Source organism: Papilio machaon, chromosome 14, assembly GCF_912999745.1.
Source record: "Papilio machaon chromosome 14, ilPapMach1.1, whole genome shotgun sequence".
Taxonomy (NCBI): domain Eukaryota; kingdom Metazoa; phylum Arthropoda; class Insecta; order Lepidoptera; family Papilionidae; genus Papilio; species Papilio machaon.
In genome coordinates, this window is record NC_059999.1 from 5,048,975 (window position 1) to 5,073,043 (window position 24,069).

Consider the following 24,069-nt stretch of genomic DNA (forward strand, 5'->3'; position numbering starts at 1 on the left):
AGGATATAATTATTATATTTTTTTGGAAATTGGCTATCTTAGATGTTATAAAAGTCTGTTAAAATGAAACAAATAAAATGATTAAATGTTTTAAAGAGCTCTTTATTAAATTAGCTGTACATTCGAGTTAGTATACTTTTTGGGCACATAATTCATTCTTAATCTACATCCACTGTTTCCTCGTATAAATTATAGGTTGGATTAACAACACAGTCAAAAAAATATTAAAAGACAAAAATATGGCAGATCATTTATTTAGAGTACTCAATTTTAAATACTCTTACAAACAATGTTTTTATAAAAATTGATATTTAAGTGATAAATAGATTGCAGGCAAGGTATGGCATACTATGATATAAATAATTTGTATTTTCACTTCCCTGCAACATTTATTTGATTTTGTTGACTTAAAAAAAAAACAATCATGATCTCCTACCTAATGGCAGTAATAAAAATTTGAACTTGTATATAAATAATGTATGCTTAAAAATTAAAAAAAATAATATATATTTAACAAAAAACATCCTCACATTTTGAATGAGTCTTTATTTTGGTGTGACACATTAGTGAAGCCTAACATTAGCACCGTGTTTAACTTACAAATAAAATGTTTTGTGACATTTCCTGACAAATTTCGTATAAAAGATAAAAATACCTAAATCTAATTTATATAAATAGTGTGTTGTAGACATATATGATATTCTCTGATTTGAGCCAAAAGATTACACAAAGAATGAGAGATTTTTCTTGGTAAGAGAGTTAATGACATTTTTTGGTTTTAACATTGCACGTATTTGATACAGAACTGATTTTTAAAATACTAATAATATCCACAAAAATTGTTTGCATCATGTTGGCAATGGATTAGGGCGTAATTTATGAGATGTTTGCCAACATGAGAGAAATAATTTTTGTGAGGTCGCTACAGAGCAGGGTCACATCGCTCTGTATTGGGAGTAGTGTATACGAGAGGCGACCCTGTGCTCACTTCCCTTGCTGTTCCAACTCCTGGGTTACGTCTGATGATAAGACCTGGATCTAAATAAAAGTTAATTAGCTAGTAACCATACTTAAAACAGAACATTTCGATGGGTCCTATGTATAATATTTTTACTTTTTTGTGTTAATTTTTTTGCTTTCTTGAATAATAATGTATTATGTTGACTGTGACAGAATTAAATATTAAAAATATAACTCCAAAGCCGTAATGCAACTACGGATGGAAAATGATATTGATAGAATGGTAATTAAAATTGCTTTTTGTGGTTATAAAATGTATTTTTGTCGCTAATTTATGCTCCCCCCGGATCTTCCTCCTTGAGCTGCTTTAATAGTAAACCCGACCCACCCTTATTTTTGAATAATCCACTTTCTAACCCAAGATTTTTTTTTATTTAACTCATAATTTATTTTACAATTTCCTGTAGTACTAAATTGAAGGATTCCTTATGTAGCCCGTGTATGTCAGTCCAGCGCTACTGTCTTACTGAGCTGGCCTGGTGTGAACGAGTAGTACCTAGAGGTCAGTCTCGCCGTAGAGCGCGGTGGAGAAGGCCATGTAGTCGAGTGCTCCGGGCGGGGCTCCGGCAGCGCGGTACGGCGGCATGCGCGCCACGCAGTACTCCGCCTGGTCCGGCGGCAACTCGCGCCGCAACTCCTCCGCTGTTATGTACGGCTGTAACAATATATTACAACATTATAAGCTATACGAAATTAACAGTGGTAGACGCCAGCAACATCAGTTGCACGAATTGGCCTCGATCTGTGAAATACCACGACCTCACAGAAGACAGGTGTGAAGTAGAAGTAATTCCAAGTACAGTCTGATGAGTGTGGTGCTGGAGATCTAATTTTAGTCCTCTTTCCCTTCCAATCTTTTTCTTATAAGGTGGATTAGATGGAGGAGGAGATGAATAGGAAGGTTAAATATTCTCTTTTTGTGCGTCTCCTCCTTCGTCGATTGGGGGTAGGACGCATCTGCAATTGCGAAGGTCTATGGGCAGCGGTCGCTTCGCTATTTCGGCGAATTCATGTTGCTTGCTCGTTTGCCACTTTGTAATATAAAAAAACAAAGATGAAGTGGTCAAAAATGAGATATACTCGATGTTTGAGTAGGCACTTGGGATTTAAGAGTACTCTTGTTATTGACGTGCCAAGTGAATAGTGGGTATTGTTACCTTGTCTCCGGCGAGAATCCTGAAGCTGTCGATGACCTGCTCCGCGGTGTCAGTGTCGGTAGACTCCCGCGTCATGAAGTCCAGGAACGCGTCGAATGAAACGTAACCTATGGATAATATCAACTTAGCATTATACGATACTAGCTTTTACCCGCGACTCCGTCCGCGCGGAATAAAAAAAATGCACACAAGATAAAAAGTTCCTATGTCCGTCTCCTAGTTCTAAGTTACCTCCCCATCAATTTTCAGCTAAGTCAGTCCGACTGATCTTGAGTTATAAATAGTGTAACTAACACGACTTTCTTTTATATATATACTAGCTTTTACCCGCGACTCCGTCCGCGCGGAATAAAAAATAGAAAACGGGTTAAAAATTATCCTATGTCCGTTTCCTGGTTCTAAGCTACCTGCCCACCAATTTTCAGTCAAATCGATTCAGCCGTTCTTGAGTTATAAATAGTGTAACTAACATGACTTTCTTTTATATATATAAAAATAGATTTAAGCTGTGTAAAGTAAAATAAAAACATACCGTTGATTCTGTTTTTGGAAAGATAATAATAAGGATGTAAATAAGTTATTATAGATGTGTTTAGGAAGTGGAAAGCTGCAGTGCTCGTACCTGTGTTGTTGGGGTCGACTACGGCGAGAATGCGCTGGAAGTCGAGCTCTCCTTGCCGGTCCTTGCCGATGCTGTAGCCCAGAGACACCAGGCACGACTTCAGCTCTTCGGGAGCCAAACGTCCTGCAAACATTATAATATTGTAAATCTCACTAAAGTGTATCTGACTCGAAGGACCAAATTATATGTTTAACAATATTTATATTTAATTAATTTTAATTAAAGAAAAAAAAAACACTTGTAAATATAAATTAAGTATTCATTAAGTCAGAATAACTAAAATTATTTTTTTTACAAGAAATCATTTTAATATGAGCTCAATAAAGAGTCTAGCTTTCGCACAGAGAAACGGACCATTAAGAGAGATCCTTAGTGTACAATTAGTATGTGAAATTAACTACTAAACTTACTTAATTGACCAAAAAGGACTAAAATAGTCAGTAGGCTTCATATAGAAGCAAATTGAAGAAAAAAAATAAGGGATGAAGTAGTTAATAGTATACCAGTGCGGTTCTTGTCGAAGTGGTTGAAGGATGCGCGGAACTCGTTGAGCTGCTCGTGTGTGATGCCCTTGGAGTCGCGCGTCAGGATCTGGTTCTCCACCTCGTTGATGGTGCGGTTGATGGACGTCAGCAGCTGCTCCCAGCCCACGCGCAGCGTCTCCATTGTGTACTGAGAATACCTGCACATGGGGAAAAATAAAGATATATCTTAACTAGAGTAGAAAATACATAATATATACAATAAAGTTTCGCATTATGAAACCTTAATATTTCCTAAACCATACATTACTCTTTTTCTGTTATTCTGTCTTTTAGATGATATAGAGGCTTGTTATATAATTAAATTACAAAATACAACAGTATATAGACCTGTTCTCGAAGATCATGCCCTCCTGCACGGCCTGGTGTATGCGCTCGAGCTCCTCGATGTGAGGCTTGTACGCGTACACGCCCGCCTCGTACTCGCGCAGTCGCCGCAGCTGGTCCTCCAGCGAGCCCTACATTCAAACATTACTCGTGTTTTACACATATCTAAATCGAACATAATTCGTGTTGTACACAAATCTAAACCAACCAAACTTCGTGTTGTACACAAATCTAAACCAACCAAACTGCGTGTTGTACACGTTTCTAAATGAGTATATTACACACATATATTTATAAATTCGTCGTGTACACATGTTACACTTGTTCTTTTACCTATGTGTAAATGTGTAAACGTTTGTGTGTACCTGCAGGCCCATGCCGATGGCGGTGACGGCGTCCATCTGTCTCTCTATCCAGGGTCCGACAGCGTTGGCCTGTTCAGCGAACTGCCGGCGCAGGGTCTCGTTGTTCTGCTGCTTGCGAAGCTCCGCGGCCAGCGTGCCGTCGCGCTGTGGTACCAGCTGTCGCACCTCCGACCACTTGCGGTTCAGCTCCTAAACATCATTGAAGCGCCATTTGATTATAGGTTAATAGTACAGACATCTGTTCACGTAGTGATAGGTTCTAATCCCCTCATTCGATTATTGTCATGAATCATATCTTAGAGCAGTGTTTCTTAAAGTGGGCGATAACGTCTCCTTGGGGCGTTTGAAACCTAGTGGAGGGCTTTAAGGGGCCCAAAAAAAATGGGAGGGGTTGACATTAATTAAAGTAATGAAATCGTGATTTTTAAGTTTAGGAGTGGATAAAAAATGGGAGGCGCTGAAAAATAATTGATTTTTAAAGGGGGCGATAAAAGAAATAAGTTTGATAATCACTGTCTTAGAGCAAAGTATAGATCGAGTAGTTTCTCTTAACATTTCGGGTCGCATATTAGTGACTATAAACATAAACATTAGTGTACTTACGTGTGCAGTGAGTGTGGTGTAGGGGTTCTCCAGACCTCCAGGGATCTGGTGTTGTTTCACGATGGACTCCACTTGGTGCACCAGGTTCACTATTGCCTGTGAAAATATTTTTTCATTTCACTGTTGTTCCGCCATTTTATTGGAAGACCTTCTGGGAGGATATGAGCGTACCTGGTACTCCTTGTCGGCCTCCCCGAGCGTGGCCTTGAAGCGCGCGTGCGCATCCATGAGACCGGAGATCTCCTCGATGGTGTGCACAATGAACATGTCCACCAGGTCCTCGCGTGTGCCGTCCAACCTGCAGAAGTACCATGATTAGAATATTTAAAGCTAGTGCTATTAATCTGTTTATTTGGTACATTCCTTTAATTCTAAAGACGATGAATGAAAAAAAAAATTGTTTATTGGCGTGTAGTGAAAAGTGTCGGTGGGGGAAGTGTAAAGAAGTGTAAAGTGTGTATGTGAGAGTACCAGTTGTTGAAGGGTGCGGCTCTCTTGGCGAACTCGAGATGCAGCAGGTCGATCTGTTCGAGCAGACGTTCAGCGTCGTCCAGCGCGAGACGGCGGCGCTGAGTGAGCGCGCCCAGTCTGTCCCACTGCGAGCAGATACGCTGGCAGCGCGCGTTCACCGCACCCACCTCGTGGTACTCCAGTGTACTGGACACACAGACACACAGACAGAATTAGTTTATTACATCGAGGGGTGAAAGGCTATTTGTTTTAAGCGACATTATTTGAGATATTGTCTTATATATATATTCAGAATCAGAAAAAAGCCTAGCCTTTCACCCCTCGACATAGTTATACGACTGGAACGTATTTTTTTCGTAAAAAGGAATAAGTAACGGAATTTTAAGTACTGGATTAAAAATTAATTGTATTCTGATGATTTTAGGATGAGGTTGAAATGTAATCGAATGAATGAACTAATAAGTTCATTTACTACGTTCATTTCTAAAAATAATGTACGTGTAAATAGCAAAGAGGTTTAATACAAAAAACTATTTTAAATTCCATTATATTCAAACCAAAAATCGAACATTATATTTTTTTCTAATTTATTTTGTCTATTGTTTATTTTTTGAAATATGTGAAAATAGAGTCTGAATTGTATCAAGGCCGAAAAGTGTTTTATTTTAATTAATTCAACAGTATGAATGATTAAGTGAATGAATGACTAAGCGAATGAACTCGTACTTGAGCTCCTGAGCGATGGCTGCGATCTGCTCGACACGGTCCTGGTGCGCGGCGAGGTCGGACTCGAAGGCCTCGTGCTTCTTCTTAAGAGCCTTGATGTCGTACAACTTGCACTGACGGAAGTCCTGCGACTGCAGCATCTCCTCCTTACCTATAATACACAAGATAAAAAAAGAAACAATTATTATTGTAACTCTAGTCGTCTTATTTCCCTAGTAGAGTAAGAACCCTATCTCTCGTCGTAAAATGTCGTCTAGTCCGATAAAGTACTAGGAACTTAAACGACCATAGTCTAAAAGATAGATTTATATATCTTGTTATTTGTTTTTGTGTCGTTCATTCATCACTTGTATATCAGTTCATTCGTTCTCGTATCACTCACCCCTGGTCCAGTCCTCGTGGATGTCAGCCTTGTGTTTGAACTTCTGCGCGAGATACTCCAGACGTTCAAGGCGCATCATCTCACTCAGCAGCCACTCCTCGAACGCCTTTTCAGCTATCTCCAGTCCTTTCCATGCTTGTGCAATGTCCTGTAACAAGTTTGTCATTTCACCGTAAGATCGTTAATTACGCTCGTGTGTAAATTTTCTAAACAAATTACAAAGGTTAAAATCGGCATCTCAAAATCGTTAAGTTGACTGTAAGTATCAGTAGTAGTAAGAAGTAGTAATAAAAATCTCATTTCGCGAACATAATGTATATGCGTAGCTTATAACAAAAAAACAATTTTTCATTTTTTGTCTGTGCTCAAGGCCGCAATTTTGTCGGGACTTTTACTGGAGATTAGATATAAGTATATAAAAGAGTAAACGGACTGACTCAACTATCAACGCACAGCCGAAACCGCTGGGTCTAGAGACTAGGAATTTTCCATAGAGGTTCCTGTTGCTTCGTAGGCGTCCACTAAGCAGGGATTTTACGAAATTCGTCCCCTAAGGGTCCACAATGGGGGTCCAAAGTTTGTATAGACCAATGTTACAAATTATAAAGTTATAACAATGTTTAGTATAATATTTTTTTAGTTTAATTTCTTATTGAACTAACAAAAATGTGCCAAAAAATGTGAAAAAAGTGCCTCGATGTTAGAGCGAAATTATTTTAGTAGACTATTTCATTTAAGAAGTTTATATAAATAGTGCAATACTCACGGAGACCATCTTGCCCTCAGTGGGCATGTAGGCGGGGCGGTTGCTGAGGCGCAGCTTGGTCTGCAGCGTGTTGAAGTTCGTCTCCAGCTTGGCCTTCTGCTCCACGCGGGGTGGCTTGTGCTTACGCCTAATACGTGAAAATTATAAAAAAAAATAACTAAAAAAAGGCCTGGTAATTTTTTGATACAATGATTACTACAGTTTAATGAGAACAGCTTACTAAAGCAACGATGTGCTGTGTTTGTGTGTTTGTGTGTAGGTTACCTGTAAGTACGGTAGTCCTCCAGTTTCTTCTGGCAACCGGCGAGTGAGTTGTCAGTCTGACGGCTGTTGAGCCATGGCATAGTGCGTCTGATCCATTCCAGCAGCTGTATAGAGTATAACAATACTCTAAGTACATTGTATGGACACTTTCGTCACTTTAAACTTTACGTTAGATCATAGTTGTTACATCGAATGATAATTTTAATCCTCATGTGACCATGAATGCTTAAAAGTACTTATAACGTCAAAAATTTAAACTTGTTAAACAAGATGTAATCTTAGAATTCAATGTCAACCCAACAAACTACACCAGATTCTCCGTTATATGTATTAAAATATAGATTTATGCCCGTTGGATAAATTTGAGAATAAGATAGCGTTATTATCTGTCAATTTTACTTCTTACTAATATTATAAATGCGAATGTTTAGATGGATGGATGTTTGTTTGAAGGTATCTCCAGAACGGCTCAATGGATCTCGATGAAATTTGGCACAGATGTAGATCATAGTCTGGAAGCACACATTGTCTACTTTTTATGTTTTTTTTTAAATCGCGCGGACAGAGTCGCAGGCGACAGCTAGTATTATATACTTACGTCGCTGGCGAGACGTTCGTACTCTTCCATGAGGCGTTCATTCTCCTGGTTGACTTTGAGTACTTTGCAGATGCGATTTGCAGCGGTTTCAGCCTGATTATTACGTAAAAAAAAAACATGATAGAAAAACAACGTTTAAAAAATTAACAATTAATAATATAGTTTCTAATGTACTCTGACTTTAAAAAAATAATAGATATAAAAATTATAGGTATGACTATATTAAAACAAATGGCAAAATATTCATTAAATAAAAAGATTAATGTCATCTCAAATTTTGTAAATTTTTAATTGGGTTGGCCGCAAAGTTTTCCTTCTACTTATCACAGAGTAGTTGTGTTATTTTTTTTAGCCTAATATAAATAAACATTAACTACTGGTTAGTTACTTTCAAACGTTTGGATGATCAAAATAAAAGCGGTATGAATTTCATAATGGTAAATATATCTGTTAATTTCATTTCATAATGGTATATATATAATAATATTCAATATGTTTTACTGTTTATATACTATATATACTATAAAAATGTTCAAGGTTATTTGACATTTTTTCAAGTAGTATTTTTCAAATTTTACAAGAAATAAGTTTTCATATTAAGAAAATTAGAAGTTAATAAAATAAAATCGTAATGGATTGATTCCATTATAATTATTTATTATTTATTTGACTTGACAGTATTATATCAACTACACTACATTCAAAACTGTGAGTTTTCATTGTCAAAACAAGTAATTGAACATAAATTTCATTAAAATAGCTATAAAAATGTCTAATAACCTTGTAATATACAGACCTTCTGAGCTCCCGAGAAGCAATGGTAGTATGAAGAGACGTAGGTCATGACAGCGCGCTCGTCTGGCATCGCCGTGTTCTGCAGATCTAGCAAGCGGCACGCGGGCGATAACGGGTTAGTTAACATGCGGACGGTTTTTTTTTTTAATTATTAAAAACAAACAGATTGCTTCCATTCGAAATTCAAAACACAAAGGAGGTTTTATGTCTGGGTTTTACAGGAAAAGATTGTACTTGAACTTTATGTTTCTGTAATTCATGCATTGAGAAGATTAAATTAAAATAAGCCAATTTATGTAGTAGATGTGATATTGAATTGCAATTTATATTATATATTATGTTAAATACTATACTATATTTTGCTGTGTGTATATTTTTACGGTTGCGGTTTGAACTGCAATGATTAATGAGTGTGTGACCTTGAAGCATACCTGCTTACGCAGTATGAGTTACTGAGTGATAATTTTTGAATATTTGACGTCTTGTTAAGGCTATGGTATTCCATACGTCTTTAATTATTAGATGGAATATTACTGTCATCATATAATGACAAATATGTTTACAGTTTTCTTGCATATAGAAAAACAGTTTATATTTTAAAGCGATGAGAAACGAAAATAGTAGGTATAGCTTTCCTGGATATAAAAAAAAGCGCTAAAAGTGAGATGTAAGTTGATATTTCATGAAAGTATCTTGTTTTTATACACAGGTAGTAGTTTCACTAGGATTTGCAAGCATTCTGTTTGTAAATTTAAAACAAATAGTTATTTACGATAAGCTAGAAAACATTAAATTTAGCGTTACTAAGTTTCAAAAACTCGAGCGCATAGCGACAAAAATATCAAATATTTTCTAGCGGAATAAATGATAGGTTTCCTGGCAATCAAAGATGTTTTACTCCACTCAGATCATGCTATAAGTGACACACAGGCCTGGCGTTAAGGGCTAGGTATTGGGTTGTGGTAGCGTCAGCCATTTTGTTTTGTCTATACCTGCTGAGCGCCTTGGAACGCGTGGTAGTAACATGACACATAGGTCATTATGGCGCGTTCGTCCGGCTTTGGCGTATTTATGAGGTCTGCAATATTCAGTCAAGCCAAATGTAAATATATTGATTCTATTAATTTAGTTTTGTAACGTACTTATAGTGCCTCATTTATTTTAATGTTTATTTTTATTAATAAAATTTATAATAGTCTTGCAATTATTGGTAATTGAAAGATATATAAACAAATTATTAAAGTATATATCTATTGCTTTAAAGACATATTAATTACCGTAGATAACAGTAACATATTACAATTTGTATGGTTTGGTATATGCAGCTTATATTACGTTTACATAAGCTTCACATGACCTTGTATTAAAATAAAAGTATATTTGTGCACACATCAACATTCTCTCTTACGTAATAAGCTTCTATGTAAAGAGGCTATTCATATATCGTAGCTTCTGACGTACGAATTCAGGGGTGGCAAACCTTTTTTAAACTTTGTTCATTAAAATTAACTTTGAATCAACTTGTTATTTTCACATTTCTTCAGTAGCTTATATATTTTTTGATGATTCCCCCTATGAGATAACAGTTTAAGTATTTAATAAAAACATGTTTATGGTGGACATTTCAAAAAAATGCTAATCAATGTTTGACTATTGAGTCAAATGTCTGACAAATGTCTATTGCTATAGCTTACCGTCGGGGTCCAACATGCGCGGTATGTCGAGGTACTTCTCGGCGACGTCGAAGGCCGTATTCAAGTTCTCGAGGGGGTTGTCTTTGGATAGCTTGCTGTAGTCGATGAGGTCAGGCCTGTGTCTATGGATGAGGGCGCAGAACGCAAGGCCGTCTTTGAACGACAGATGGAAGTTCTGCACGTTGACATTCTTGTACGGTGCTGTCTTACGCTGACACCAGAGGAGTAGACCTTCCTGGAAGTGTATTTTAACTAATGATTATACACTTATATTAAGGAAATATTATGGATAATAGTTGTGGAAAAAATTAACAAATATAGCAAGAAAGGTGTGGGTAGATCTATAACTTATTAGTCAAGGAATGTAGAACGATTTAATGCACCGTTAGCAATGATGGCCGCACATACTAATTATAAACTATTAAATTTATTACCGGCCAGTTACGGACGATCTGAGCAATAGTTTATTTTAAGATCTGATCGCTCCTTGATCCAGATAAGTCCTCATTATATCAAACTTTATAACGTTCAATGACCCTTATTAATATCGAAGTAATGCTTGTTACATAAGGGATAGGTAGGATTGTAATGTAATCATGCTTCAAATAAGATTGACCATGAACTTGTGCTATACTGTGACGTCACTGAAATCTGAATTGAATATTCGAGAACAGTTTTAAGTCAACTGTTCGATCGTATGTTTTGTTTGTCAGTTACAACTGTGAGTTAAAACTGAACGTCCGTGGCGGGCTTCAGACGGTTAATTTTTTGTTGAAATCTTTTCTAGTGATCTTTTGGCAGAACGAGGTCATTGAAGTGTCCAATCTTCTTTGAAATGACTGCTTTTTTGATCGTTAGATTGTAATAATTACCTTAGCAGTCATTTCTTCAACGGAGATATCCTGAATGGCGAATCTGAGAATGATCGTCCAAATCATACCCAGTGTCATCTTTAGGTTACCGTCGACTATTTCTTCAGCACCGATAGACACCAATTTCACACCTGGAACATAGAACAACAAATCATACATAGACTAAAATAATGGTACATTTTACTTATTGTTTTTAAAAGAGAATAATCGAGATTGTCTTGGTAATGTTTTTGAAACACGTTTCTTGTGTTTAATTCGAATAAACTTTCGTTTTGTTTAAGCCGTCGAGTAAATTATTTAATTGTTCAGATAGTGCGCTATTGTGAAGCGTTAAAATATATGAACCAGGCCAAGGTATTTTTTTATACTTCGCTCATCACGTAACATGATAACAGAGCACTTTAAAGACATTCTAAATAGAAAAAAGGAAAAAATAACTTAAAATACATGACAAATCAAAATAATTAATGGAAAAAATTTATTGAATTGGGTTCAATCATCACTGTTCTCCAAGAAATCTGTTCTTTTGCGTTATAGTAAATATTTTCGGACACCTACATACAAGATGTTGAGAAACATGAAAAATTAAGGATAGCACATGTAGATTGATCCATTTTTTACTCCCTTTTATACAAAGTAGTTAATATTGTCAGATCGATTGGTTTAATTGTAAGTCGCTTTATTCTTAAAGCGGATTCCCTTTCTAGGGATGGTTCGGTTTCGTTCATCTCGAAGGGGGCACCACCGTTGCGCCTCTAGTTTTACATATATTTTCAGATTACCTTTGGATGCTATGAAGTCCAAGGCTTTGTTGACGTTGGCGATTTTGTGGAAGCGCATCTTGCCGCGGTCGGGCTTGGGCAGCGTTTCTCCGGAGATCACCTCGAGGAGCAACATCAGCTTGAGGCCGTTCCTGAAGTCCTCGTCGATGTTTTCGATGCCGGTGCCGGCTTTCCTTAAGTGGCTGTTGCACCATGCTGTGAACGTCTGGAAGAATAAAAAAAGATAGTGAGAAAGGAGACAGACGATTCCGGAACGAACTGAGTTTACGTCATCTGCGAACGATTTTGTAGAATACATTTACAACATAGGTTATCTTTAAATACTTAGATTTTTTCCTCTACCACGAAAATTTATGTTACTGTAATAATAGTAGTAAATTTCGGTTATGTTTCTGACAATGTATTTATAATCTACAACCTACTTCACACAATAAAAGCAGAAAATATTTCTGTCGTAATTTTCTCTCCAGGTATGGAATGTTAAAGGATGAAAAACGAATTCTCACTGTCATTTTATAGTCATTTGAATCTCTGGCCACCAGATCTGCAATTCGACCACTTATTAATAATATCGACGTAATTTAAGTCAATCTGATTGAATTTAACGATTCCAGAAAAAATATAGCGACAGAAACAAGCAATCGTAAATTCCAGCGTCGCCGTACGGTGACATTTTTATTACCAGCATATATCTGAAATCAGTAGGTACTAAGGTTTGAAATATTTACCTTTTAAAGTGCTATTCGGATAGTAAAGTTTAATGTATTGATTTCATAAAAGTAAGAGGCTCGAGACCTTTTAATACTCAATGTTATACAACCTCACCTTTCTCCATTTAGATTGTTGTTATATTTTAAAGTATAACTGTAATCTTATGAGTAAAGGTTATTTTGCTCAACTTGGCGTGGGCACTGCCGTGCCCCCAGATGTTGTACTAGGAAGAGTAAAATACCGTATCGAATACAGATCTCAGTAGTTAGATAAAGACCAGTTTGAATTATTTCAAAGGGTAAGAATCATCCGTTACCACCAAAGTTTTCATTAACGAATCCGTAATGTAAACCTTTAGGTTTAGAAAACGTAATTTATTTGGCATTAACATTATATTAAAGGTGATAATAAAAATCACGTATTTAAAAAAATTCTAAAACCGAAACAACCGAACGGTTAGTTACCGGTATGTACCGTAAAATGATATTGTTATTTAAACTAGTACGGCAGCAGTACCTCGGGAAACACCGATTGCACTTGAGCGAATCAATACTGCATCGTGCAGGGGCCGCCGAGGGGTCCGACCCTCGGACGAATTTGCAAGGGGCATTACCACTCCATGTTCACACTTCTATTGGGTACAGTTACTTTAAAACATGAAAATATTTTGGTTAAAAACATGTTTGTCTAAATACTGAGCTTAAATACTTAGTCTAAGTAAAACATTTCTGTGATTTATTTAAAGCACGAATCGCATCCGTGACATATATTTGAGATTTGTTAATCTCGAAATGTTTTTTAACTTTTCTTAAAAGTTGATCGTGATATCAAAAAAATGAACATCAAAGCCTAGTTATTTTCGGTAGCGTTTTAACGTCATTTGTTTATTTTGCATCTAGCCGCTAAGCCGTAGATGATGCCGCTGAGATCATCGTCATGACGTCATAAGGTTTGCAGCACTTTCCAATTGCGGTAACTAAAAGTGCAACGATTTTCAAGGCTTAATATATTTGATACCCATCAGAAAGGTAAACTTTAAACATGACGAGACTTTACCAGACAGAAAGCGATTAACTTTTATAACTTAACCAACAGAACAATTGAACATAGGTACCGCTAAAATGCGGATTTAAATGTAAAATTTTATACTCATGTCAATTAGTAACTCCCATAGGTCTTAGATTCTAGTCTTCTGGAATTTACTTCAAGTCATTCCATTAAAATAACAACCTACTAATATTCAACTAAAAGGCAAACACTTGTGATTATAATTCACTAACATTTTTTTCACTGTCTTTTGTCATCAATAATTTGCATTCAGAAATCAGTCACAAAACAAACATAATCTTATCATAGTGAACCTTATCAAACAAACAAAAGTGATTATTTAATAATATAAAAAAGGATAGTGTAACATTTTCAATATGATAATTTAATTCTTCTAATGTTTATTGACAATTTAGCAGTTCAAGCGAAACGAGGTCTTTTGTTCAGTTCGCGCATAAATATTCAATTCGGATATTCAAATAAATGTCGTGCCGTTGTCGAACATTGCCCGCGTTAACGAGGTATTGTATTTGCATTTAGCATATTGCGTATTTTAAATAATAATTTATTAAATAATGTTAACAACGCAAATTTTGGCTAATTTGTTGTCTACATAAAGCAAATTATTATAATAAATTAAGATAAAAGATTGACTTTTCATTTATAACTCGTTTACAAAACGTTACATGCCAAATAAATTGGTTTTGTCTCTCTCCTTCCATTAATCCTTGTCATGAAAACACTTGTATTGAAGTCATAGAATTTCCTAATTCTATGCATAGTTGTTTCATTTTAGAACGTCTACGGTCTATGCACTAATTTGGAGAACACGAAATCGTGACTTTAGTTACCTCTAAATGGTAATACTTTTGTCTACCGCCTCTAAATCTTGTAGACTAATGTACATTTTAGTTCGTGCCTTAAAATAGTGTTACTTATGGTTGGTGTCTGAGACCTAAATCCCAGTTAAAACATATTGTTATCTCTGTTTTATCAAAAATAATGACAGGATAACGATATGCTTTATACAGACTTTGGTCTCGGAAGCCCAGGGTTAGAAATACATTTAATTGTACAGTTTTGGATGGAATTATGGTTGACTTGTATGTATGGAATAGTTTTAATTGCAATAGAGGTTTAAAAGAAAGTAAAGATGTAATATATACGGTAAACGAGTTTATCTAGTCGCGGTTGAAAACTTTTACTTCATTGCATTCTTGGTGAATAGAATCGCATACAAAGTTGATAGGCGCGCCACAAGCCAGCAGAAAATACCAACTGCAAATACGTTACTGGGGCCACGCCTATGAAATTTAAACGGGATTGGTTCTATAGCAAACAAGCTTCAAGGTCTCTCTCTGATAAACAAGCTCGCTCCATTCAATAAAATTGCAATCATGCACTTGTGACATTGACAAATCAAAGGGCCTCGCCGTCCTCATGTTAATTGAATTAATCAATTTTATACACTACGATTACTTAGTTAAGAAATCGAGTTTATTATCTTATTATAGTTAATTAAATGTAGATGCTATCTGCGGAGCGACTCGACAGTTGTATTGTTGAATAATTCACAGAGCACATAGGTATAAACAAAGGCTATAGAAATGCGGGTAAAAAATACCAACGCACACAACAATAAAGTAATCGATAAGCTGTTACGGAATCCCTTCTAGATTGTTTAGACAGAATTATATTTTGTAATAATATGGAAGAACAGTTCAATATGTAAAATTAATATAATTAATTAACGACTGCAAGCCTAGCAATTTGCTATAATAATAGCTTAAAGTCTTGTAAACTGATAATGTCGTGAACTAACACACTACTTTAGTACGACTGGCTGTTTAACTTTTTAAAATAATAAAAGAAATACAGATTAACTAAAGATACAAGCCATTAAATATATGATACGATATAATAATTATTGACATATCCATGCATCTCGTTTGTGATAATGAACACCAATGATTATTACGTATCTTAGTAAATCGGTTTTTAAATATTTAAAGTCAATTAAGTTTGTCTTAAATGTAAAAGATAATATAAGCAACTCGGTCAATTGTTTAGTTCCGTACCTTGCAAAGTCATCATAAACAATGGAGTCATTGACACTTGACACCGACGTCACCTTGATATATGCAATTCGATGAAAGTATCGCAAAAATGTCCGCACAACGAAACTGACCCAACTGCATTACTGAGATGGTGCACAATGACTCATGACTGAACATCGTCTTTTAAGAGGACGGATTAAAGACATCGCACGGGAACCAGAGACTACATTCCAATTTCTTCTTCCTTATCGTGAATACCCACTACTTAAATACTAGTATAATAACATATCGTTGTCGCTTTCATTTTTTTTAAGGAAAACAGGGATATTTGTATGTGCACACTTCTTTTAAATTAATTGTATTTTAATTTAAATTGCTACCTTTGTTCTATTCATTGTAGGATGCTCTAGGAAGGGGTCATTAGCTCTTTAAATGCAGGTTAACCTAGTAAGGAGCTACGGCAATATTGATGCTGTAACCATTTAGTATGCAATAAAAATCTTTTTTATTTCTACGGATATTCCAGCAGTGAATTTAAGCATAAGCCTTCCTTATGAATCACTTCAAAACCTTACTTAAATGCGTTTATATATTTTTGAGGTTCCCCGTTCACAAATACAATCGATTTGTTTAAAACACGTATTGATTATTTTACGAGAGAGGCGCTGCTATCGCGGTTAGTTTTATCAGAAAATATATAAAACCTCCATGGACATAGAAAATGGCATAAAAGAAAAAACACGACACGACAGTTACAGTACAAAAAGTACCTTGTGATACTTTTTTTGATTATTATTGGAGGGCGCTACTGAGCTATCATAATTTAGTTTGACTTATGCTCACCGGGTCAGATATCCTTGTCGTTCTACACACCAGACAAACATATTACTTGAATGTCAAACGATTAACGGTGCTACTAACGGTGACTGGATGTAATGAGGTATGTTCGGCAAAATGAAAGGAACTTGACACGTGTTATACTAATCACATTTAGGAATTAAAATGTGATTACAAGCTACATAAGATAAACATTTAATTAACTACTATAGTGACCATAATTCATAGTAGAAAGTGACAAATCATCAAGAGTATAAACTAAATTACCGTTTCCATTAAATTCAGAGGAGAAACGAATACGTTTTATACCAATTTAGGTAAAAAAAAGGTAATCGAATATATTGAACTAAATCGTTTAGTAGCGGATGTATTACGATTTTTAAACCAAAAGGAATACTAAGAAATATAATTTACCATGCAATATAAACCGTAATGCCGTCAAACAAAACACTCGAAGACGACCTTTGAGTACGTCCTTGAGACAATGCGCACGTGACCTAGAATGTGAAAATATCTAGAATTACCTTGCATCCGCAGCGGCCGCAGTTCTAAAATAAACGCAGGTGGGAATAGCACTGAGCTATTTAGAACTAGCTCGCCTGATGTCGTACTGTCCACCGCCATCTTTAATTCGTTGTATGAAGGGCCAAACTCAAGGTAAATATGTCTAGGTTCATACAGGAGTTTTCTTACTTGTTAGTTTTGTTAATAACCTTGCTGCATGCTTTTCATAGGAAAGTGTCGTAATAATTATTTAAAAAATATTTATAAATAATGTTTATCTTTTAGATTTGTAGTAATAAACTTTAGGTGATACGTTTGTAATTAATTTGGAGTAACGCCGAAAAGTTCTTTTTCAAACTGTATTATGCATTCTTAGCTTTTGCCAGAGACATTTGGCTCACTACACACTCGTAGATCTCTATTTATTTAACACTCATCACGAGAGTTATGATTATTGTAAATTACACAATATATCTAGGTGAAATTATGTGAATTATAATCTGTCAGACCTGTAGAGTGATTTTGGCATGAACACGGTTTAATAAACCTTCATTTTATTAGGCCAAAGTTAAACCGCATGAATGAATGCGTCCGTGTGACTCAACTCTATGCAAATAATTCCTTAATATCATAATGTAAAGTGATATTTCATTCAGGTATACAATATCTTATGTCCCGTAGTATCAACTTTTGCGCCAGAACACCGGATCCGTAGAGAAGCGCTCGGAATATTGATGAAAGTGACTCAATAACTTGTTTAGAAAGCAAGAAAGTGTGATTACATATTTTAAACCAATTAAATGTCCAAAATAAATTTACGATTCGTATTGAATAGACCTCGAAATAGGTATGAAATTCGATGAATTATTTATCAGAGAAACTGTCGATTTTTTTTTTGTAAAATTGTCAAGTATTTTATGTCTTATGGTGAAAAATATTGTAAGTGGCGTTTGTTGTTGTAATTTAAGAATTAATGTATTTACCCCAGTTAACTATTACGACTATAACTGAACGAAACCTTGAATTTTATACGACAATAAGTGATCGTTTAACATTCGAAACTAAAAACAAACTTTTGACCTCCGATTCTGAATAGAATTCTCTCATCTTTCTCTCGACTATTAAATTAGAGTACATTTTTTATTCATTTCATTAAATATGATCATCACATCAGGTTTTTATTATATTACATTTATCTAAACTATATTTTCTTTAGAAAACAAATCGAATTTGTAAAAGAAAATACTAAAAAAATATAACTCTCAAGATAATTTCCTTCTTAACAGTCTACAAGCAATTTAATAAAAACCTAATTTACATAGCTTACCAAAAATACCATATTAATAGTAATCAAGACTGAAATGTTGGGCAAAACCATATTAATATTAGGTTAAACGCTGATTCCACTATCCATAAAACGTACAAATTAAAAATTATTATCTTAAATTCCACGCTAATTATAGGCAATCGCTGTAATTACAATATTGTGTAAATGTTGCCATTTACAAATCGATTCGATGATATTTATTATCGAAATTTATAAAGAGATCAGATGTAAGTGACAGGACAATTGGTGATTATTTTGATTGATTTTAAGACGCTACCGGCTGTAATGTGAACACTAACGGTTAATAATTTGTTCTCATCAATTTTCTAGATTTAATGACTACAGTCAGTTCGCTATGTATTATATTTAAATTTGGTGATAGTCAATTTATTTTTACTCCTGCATATATCTACAATTTGATTAAATGTTGATCTATTTATTCAATTATGTACTTCTTTAAAAAAATGACAACTCAAGTATTTTGGAAAAAACATCTTTCACTTTGATAATCACTCGTCTTTTTACAATAGATTTAATATAGTTTAGATATAAAGGTTCAAATGCCATTTAAATAGTGTTAGTAGTAGTTTGAATTCTATTTATCGTATTTCAAGTGAAACTATTTGACATAGTGCAACAAATATTTGCCTAGTTGCAATAAAATTATTGGTAACCGTTCTTGTTGATTTACAATTCAGATATACCGTTAGTGTTTTAGATTGTGGCGATTGAAATTTGCATAGATCAGAAATATCAATACAATTGAATCTGTTATCATCTCTATCGTGAATAAAATCTAAAAAGAAAATTTATTTTTTATTCAAAACGTAATATTTCGACCTAAAATAAGAATTTCGTATGTAAAATAACTTGTGTTCATAAAAACAAGGCAAATAATATTCAAAGTTTTTTTTGGAAACTATTTTGTACGTTATAAATAGTAAAAATTGTAAGTTTTCATTCATTGTTTTTTTTAAAGTCTCTTATTAAAATAGGCTGGCTATTAAATAAATTAATGCCGTGTTTGTTCAATTGAAAATCCATCGTAGTAGAATGTAATAAGTATGTTTTATGTACGTGGTACACCTGTGAAGGTGTTACAATTTGGAACACATCCAATGTGGCTACTATTATTTCAATAAACAATAATGGGACCGTTAAACGACATACATTTAATATTGTATTCATTCTGGTAGTGTATTAATAGGAGATCTTTTATTTATGTTATAATACTAAGTCTTACAAGACAGAAGAACCATCGGTATTTTCATTAGAATTTCCGATTAATAAGGCGTTTTTTTTTTTTTTTTGCGTTTGTCAAACGATTTTGACGTTTAAATTAATGATTAATTAAGGTTTCAATTATTCTTTTTTGCAATTTTTTTGCGAAACCTTTGCAGTTAATATATATTTTATCAGACAACTTTTATCAACAGAGTAAACAGAAAAAAATGATATAAAAACGCATGTATCTCGATAACTGATAAGACTGTAGGATCAATGACCCGAAATATCAAACAGATTGAAATAGTAGAGTAGTTTTTTCTGAAATTATATTATGTAAACTGATAGTGGATTAGTTATTAAAATGAACACTCACATACTCTTGACTTGTGTCAATTTGCAGACATGTGAAATTCTTTGTGTGCTCTATTTTGATTGACGTTCAATACCTGGAAAAAAGATATGTAGGTTAGTAATTAAGTATGATTTTATTATTTTGTTTGTAATGAGTAAAAATAATGTTCACTCCTAAAATTTTTGCTATCGGTCTTAGTTTTTGACCTCCTATGTCAATAATATAATTCTTTGATGTTCATCACAGAAAAACATAATTTTATTTAATACATATCTGAAAATAAGTTGATCCAGTTCTTCAGAAATATTCAAGTGATAAAATCACGATCTTGAAAATCACCAAGAAATAATTATGACGCACAAAATATTTGTCTGGCTGTGTAGCAATTCATCGTGTGGGCGTGTGAATCCGTAGACCGAGATATTTTCATCTCCCGAAGGCTATTAGCTAAAGAGAAACATCCGCGGTCTGTTACCACGGACGTTCCAGAAACTACGAAGCTTTAAATAAAACAATGCTTAGTTGAATCGGATTTTTTTTTACTTCACTAATTGCCATTCATATTTTTTTTTAATTACGAACAAGGATTTAAGTATTCAATGTATTTGTTTCAAATATACTCGTACAACAAATACACTACGAAAAAAAAATTTGCTGTTGATGCTATCAAATGAAACATTGAAGCTACAATAATTCTCTAGGTATTTTTTATAAAACTCGGCATTTTTCTCAAAAACGATAAAGACCCATTGGGACCTTTGACCTTATATATTTTCTTTTTCATGGTTCACATAAAATGGTCTTTATAACATTCCTACCAATTTTAATCTCTATGCAAATAATTGTAGCTTAATCGTAAAGAGGCTATCAAGCATCGTACCAAAAGCCCCACCCCCACATTTTACTGATACTTTATACCTAGTATCATTTCTGTTTATTATACTCACATAAGAAGACATTGAATCAATTTTAATATATATGTATGTGTTATCTTATGACATAATATTCGGTTTAAAGAGATTCAATACCTGATGTTATTTTAAATTATAATTAAGCCAGTTTTTTAATAGTCGTGTTATTAACCTATATGCTCACGTTCTGCGGCTTAGCCGTTCTCTATAAATAAAGTTCGGCAACGAATAAATCTTACGAAACATCGCCGAATCGCGGTATCTGTGTAAATATTTCCTTAAATAAATAATGACGCAAGAGCCCCGGTTGTTAGCATTATTGGGCTAATTCGAGTTAATACGATCCGAATTTGTACCTTATGTTATTGTAGCTTGTTGAAACAATGTTATAACAAATGAGCTATCGGTATGTGGGCATGTTTGTGTACGACCGAGCAATTGTCGACCAGTTGTTCTAATCGTGACTCATTATTATCATTCGCTATAGTTACTTACATAAGAATGCTGTTTTTCGTATCACATTTCCAGATCTAATCTATGTTATGTATGAAACATTTTACGTCAGTGATGATCTTTTTGAGATATAGTTTTAAGATCAAAAAATCAACAGATAAACAAACCGAAATTGATACCGATACCAGAACTAAGAAACATCAAAGTTGTATGTTTTATACAAGAAAGTTATTTTTATCTTTAGTTTCACAAAGACTTGACAAGTGGCCATCTCTTGCAAGTAAATTAAAGAGTCCATAGCATTATTAGCTAGAACTAGTTAATATATTTATTACGAAACGTGCTTAAATTGCACAAATTTAAATGCGAATGCAGAAGATCGCTGCACATTCTAACTGCTCATGAACCGTTTACGACATCGGAGTTACAGAAATGCTCAGGTTCAAATATGTCTTAACATACTAATTAAAGATTTGAGTCCAAAATGGTATAATCATATTTAATAATAAAACTAGCTGTCGCCCGCGATTCCGTCCGGGCGGAATTTAAAAATTCCTAATAAGTAAGTAGAATATGTGTTCTTCCAGTCTATATTCTACATCTGTGCCAAATTTTATCAAGATCCGTTGAACTGTTCCGGGAATACCTTCAAATAAACATCAATCCATCCATTCATCGACCCATCTATCCATCTAAAGATTTGCATTTATAATATTAGTAAGATTTTGTAGCACATTTTCATGATATAATGCAAAAATGTATGATGAAAACAAAAATTTTGTTTTAGTTTTGCGCACGGTCTTTCCTAAGTTTAGCTACATTGAATATTTTATTTCTAACGAAACGGCAATATGAATTTCCTTCTATACGATATTAAACAGTCGGTTGACCGCGTTACAAGCTGTTCTGCATGTAGAGATGACTTATTCCGCATTAATGAATGTACTTAAAATATCTACATAAATATTTTTTCACTGTCTTATAAAGGAACATTTACAAATGATTACTTGTTTTGATTAACGATGTTAAAGGTGAAGAAAGTTCTTGTTAGAATTTTTAAAATGTCCATTTAAATACAAATGGCTATTATTGTATTTTACTAATTCCATATACGACACAGAAACTTGTTTAAAACACGTCTGATGGCATAAACATATCGTTCAAAGATTTTACAAATCTTTCGTTTAATATAACAAAAAAAGTATCTACTTTGTTCTCTATTGTATTACATTGTAAATGAGGTCGTGCGAATCTATCGTGTAATGAGAGCACCATTTTTTATTTATAAAATGAACCGTTTAAGTCTTTCAATGCAAATACATAATTGGTTTTCTCTAAGAAGTCTTAGTGGCTTACGTTTCTATTCTATACAGTGCTGTTTAAATACTTAATTGTTTTGTTAAGTAAATACTCTATAAACGAACGCGACTATTTACCGTTCTAAACTAGTTACAGGAATATATTTTGGATAGACAGAAGCAGAATATATGTATGTTATATTAAACGTTTACGGGTTGATAAAATAAATATAATTATTTGGTATAATTATATAATTAATTGCAAAAAGTAGGGAAATGAAATAAATCGGTTGGATACTTTGTTATCTCGTAGCAACAAGAGTTCGTTGAACTTCAATATAAAAGTGTTAGTGTAATTACCTCAGTGTGTCGACCTTGACGTGAGCGTCATAACGAATTTGACTTTCACTTTCGCAATTTTATCAACATTCCAGCTACGAGTAAGTGTTACACATACAATTTAATGGCAGGTCGTTCTCCTCAATTTCTTAACCGAGATTAGATAAGCATCTACAAATTTAACAGTCTGATTTAGGATTTATATTTGAAATTCCGTTTTTGTTAGATCTTAGTACATCTATATCGAATTTTTGTTATTTGACAAAAGGCAAGAAAAAAAATAATTACACAAATAAAAAGCACAGTGGCTAATGCAAAATGTAGTTATACATGTACGTTCTACTCGAAATGAAACAATGACAAATAACATAGTATGTTGTTCCGCCAGGAAACGCTATCTCTGCCTAATGGTGCAGTATGATAATAACATGCCCTGTGTCGCACTCTGTACACTTTGTATTTCACGAATGGTATATTGAATTACACTAATGATAACGGTTGCAAGTTTGGATTAATGTTGCTACCGAATGCCTTTGTTTATATCCGAAATAGATTTTTTTTAGAGAAGGGGGCAAACGAGCGGCGGGAACGCCAAGGTGTTCATCGATGCCCATAGGCAATAGGCATTCGCAACACTAGAGGAACAGCAGATGCGTTGCCGGCTTTTAAGAAAAATATATTATCGCTTCTTGAAAAACACTAAGACGTTCTGGTTTAGAAATACCGCCGAGGACAGACCATTCCACAAAATTATACCTTTAGTTTCTCTACTTACAATATATACAAATAACTGTCGTTCGCGAATCCGTCCCCGCGTAATTAAAACAAAACTTAAATAGTAGTCTATGTGTTTTACCAGGCTATGCTCTCCATCTATACCAAATTTCATCGACATCCGTTAAGCCGTTTTGGAGATACCTTCTAACACCCATCCGTCCATTCATCTAAACATTCACATTTATAATATTAGTAAGATATATATGTACAACATATACACTAAAAACTAAAATATAACTTATG

General features: G+C 34.3%; 1 protein-coding gene across 2 annotated transcripts in view; it reads right to left on the minus strand.

The window, feature by feature from the left end:
• Positions 1-458: 458 nt before the first annotated feature.
• The window catches only part of LOC106710704 (alpha-actinin, sarcomeric), a 34,045-nt gene continuing 10,434 nt past the window's right edge, over positions 459-24,069 (minus strand). The window contains exons 2-20 of one of the 2 annotated variants that reach the window (XM_045681113.1): positions 11,987-12,191; positions 11,205-11,335; positions 10,333-10,567; positions 8,640-8,725; positions 7,844-7,936; positions 7,246-7,349; positions 6,982-7,108; positions 6,216-6,363; positions 5,834-5,984; positions 5,108-5,293; positions 4,808-4,934; positions 4,637-4,732; positions 4,034-4,222; positions 3,672-3,799; positions 3,303-3,481; positions 2,800-2,922; positions 2,178-2,284; positions 1,517-1,675; positions 459-1,038 (exon numbers count right to left, since the gene is read on the minus strand). In XM_045681113.1, coding sequence (XP_045537069.1) covers positions 1,517-1,675; positions 2,178-2,284; positions 2,800-2,922; positions 3,303-3,481; positions 3,672-3,799; positions 4,034-4,222; positions 4,637-4,732; positions 4,808-4,934; positions 5,108-5,293; positions 5,834-5,984; positions 6,216-6,363; positions 6,982-7,108; positions 7,246-7,349; positions 7,844-7,936; positions 8,640-8,725; positions 10,333-10,567; positions 11,205-11,335; positions 11,987-12,191 — 2,574 coding nt within the window. In that variant the 3' untranslated portion in view covers positions 459-1,038. Of the gene's footprint in view, positions 1,039-1,516; positions 1,676-2,177; positions 2,285-2,799; positions 2,923-3,302; positions 3,482-3,671; positions 3,800-4,033; positions 4,223-4,636; positions 4,733-4,807; positions 4,935-5,107; positions 5,294-5,833; positions 5,985-6,215; positions 6,364-6,981; positions 7,109-7,245; positions 7,350-7,843; positions 7,937-8,639; positions 8,726-9,630; positions 9,717-10,332; positions 10,568-11,204; positions 11,336-11,986; positions 12,192-24,069 lie in introns of both variants that reach the window. The other variant, XM_045681112.1, reaches the window with a different exon arrangement.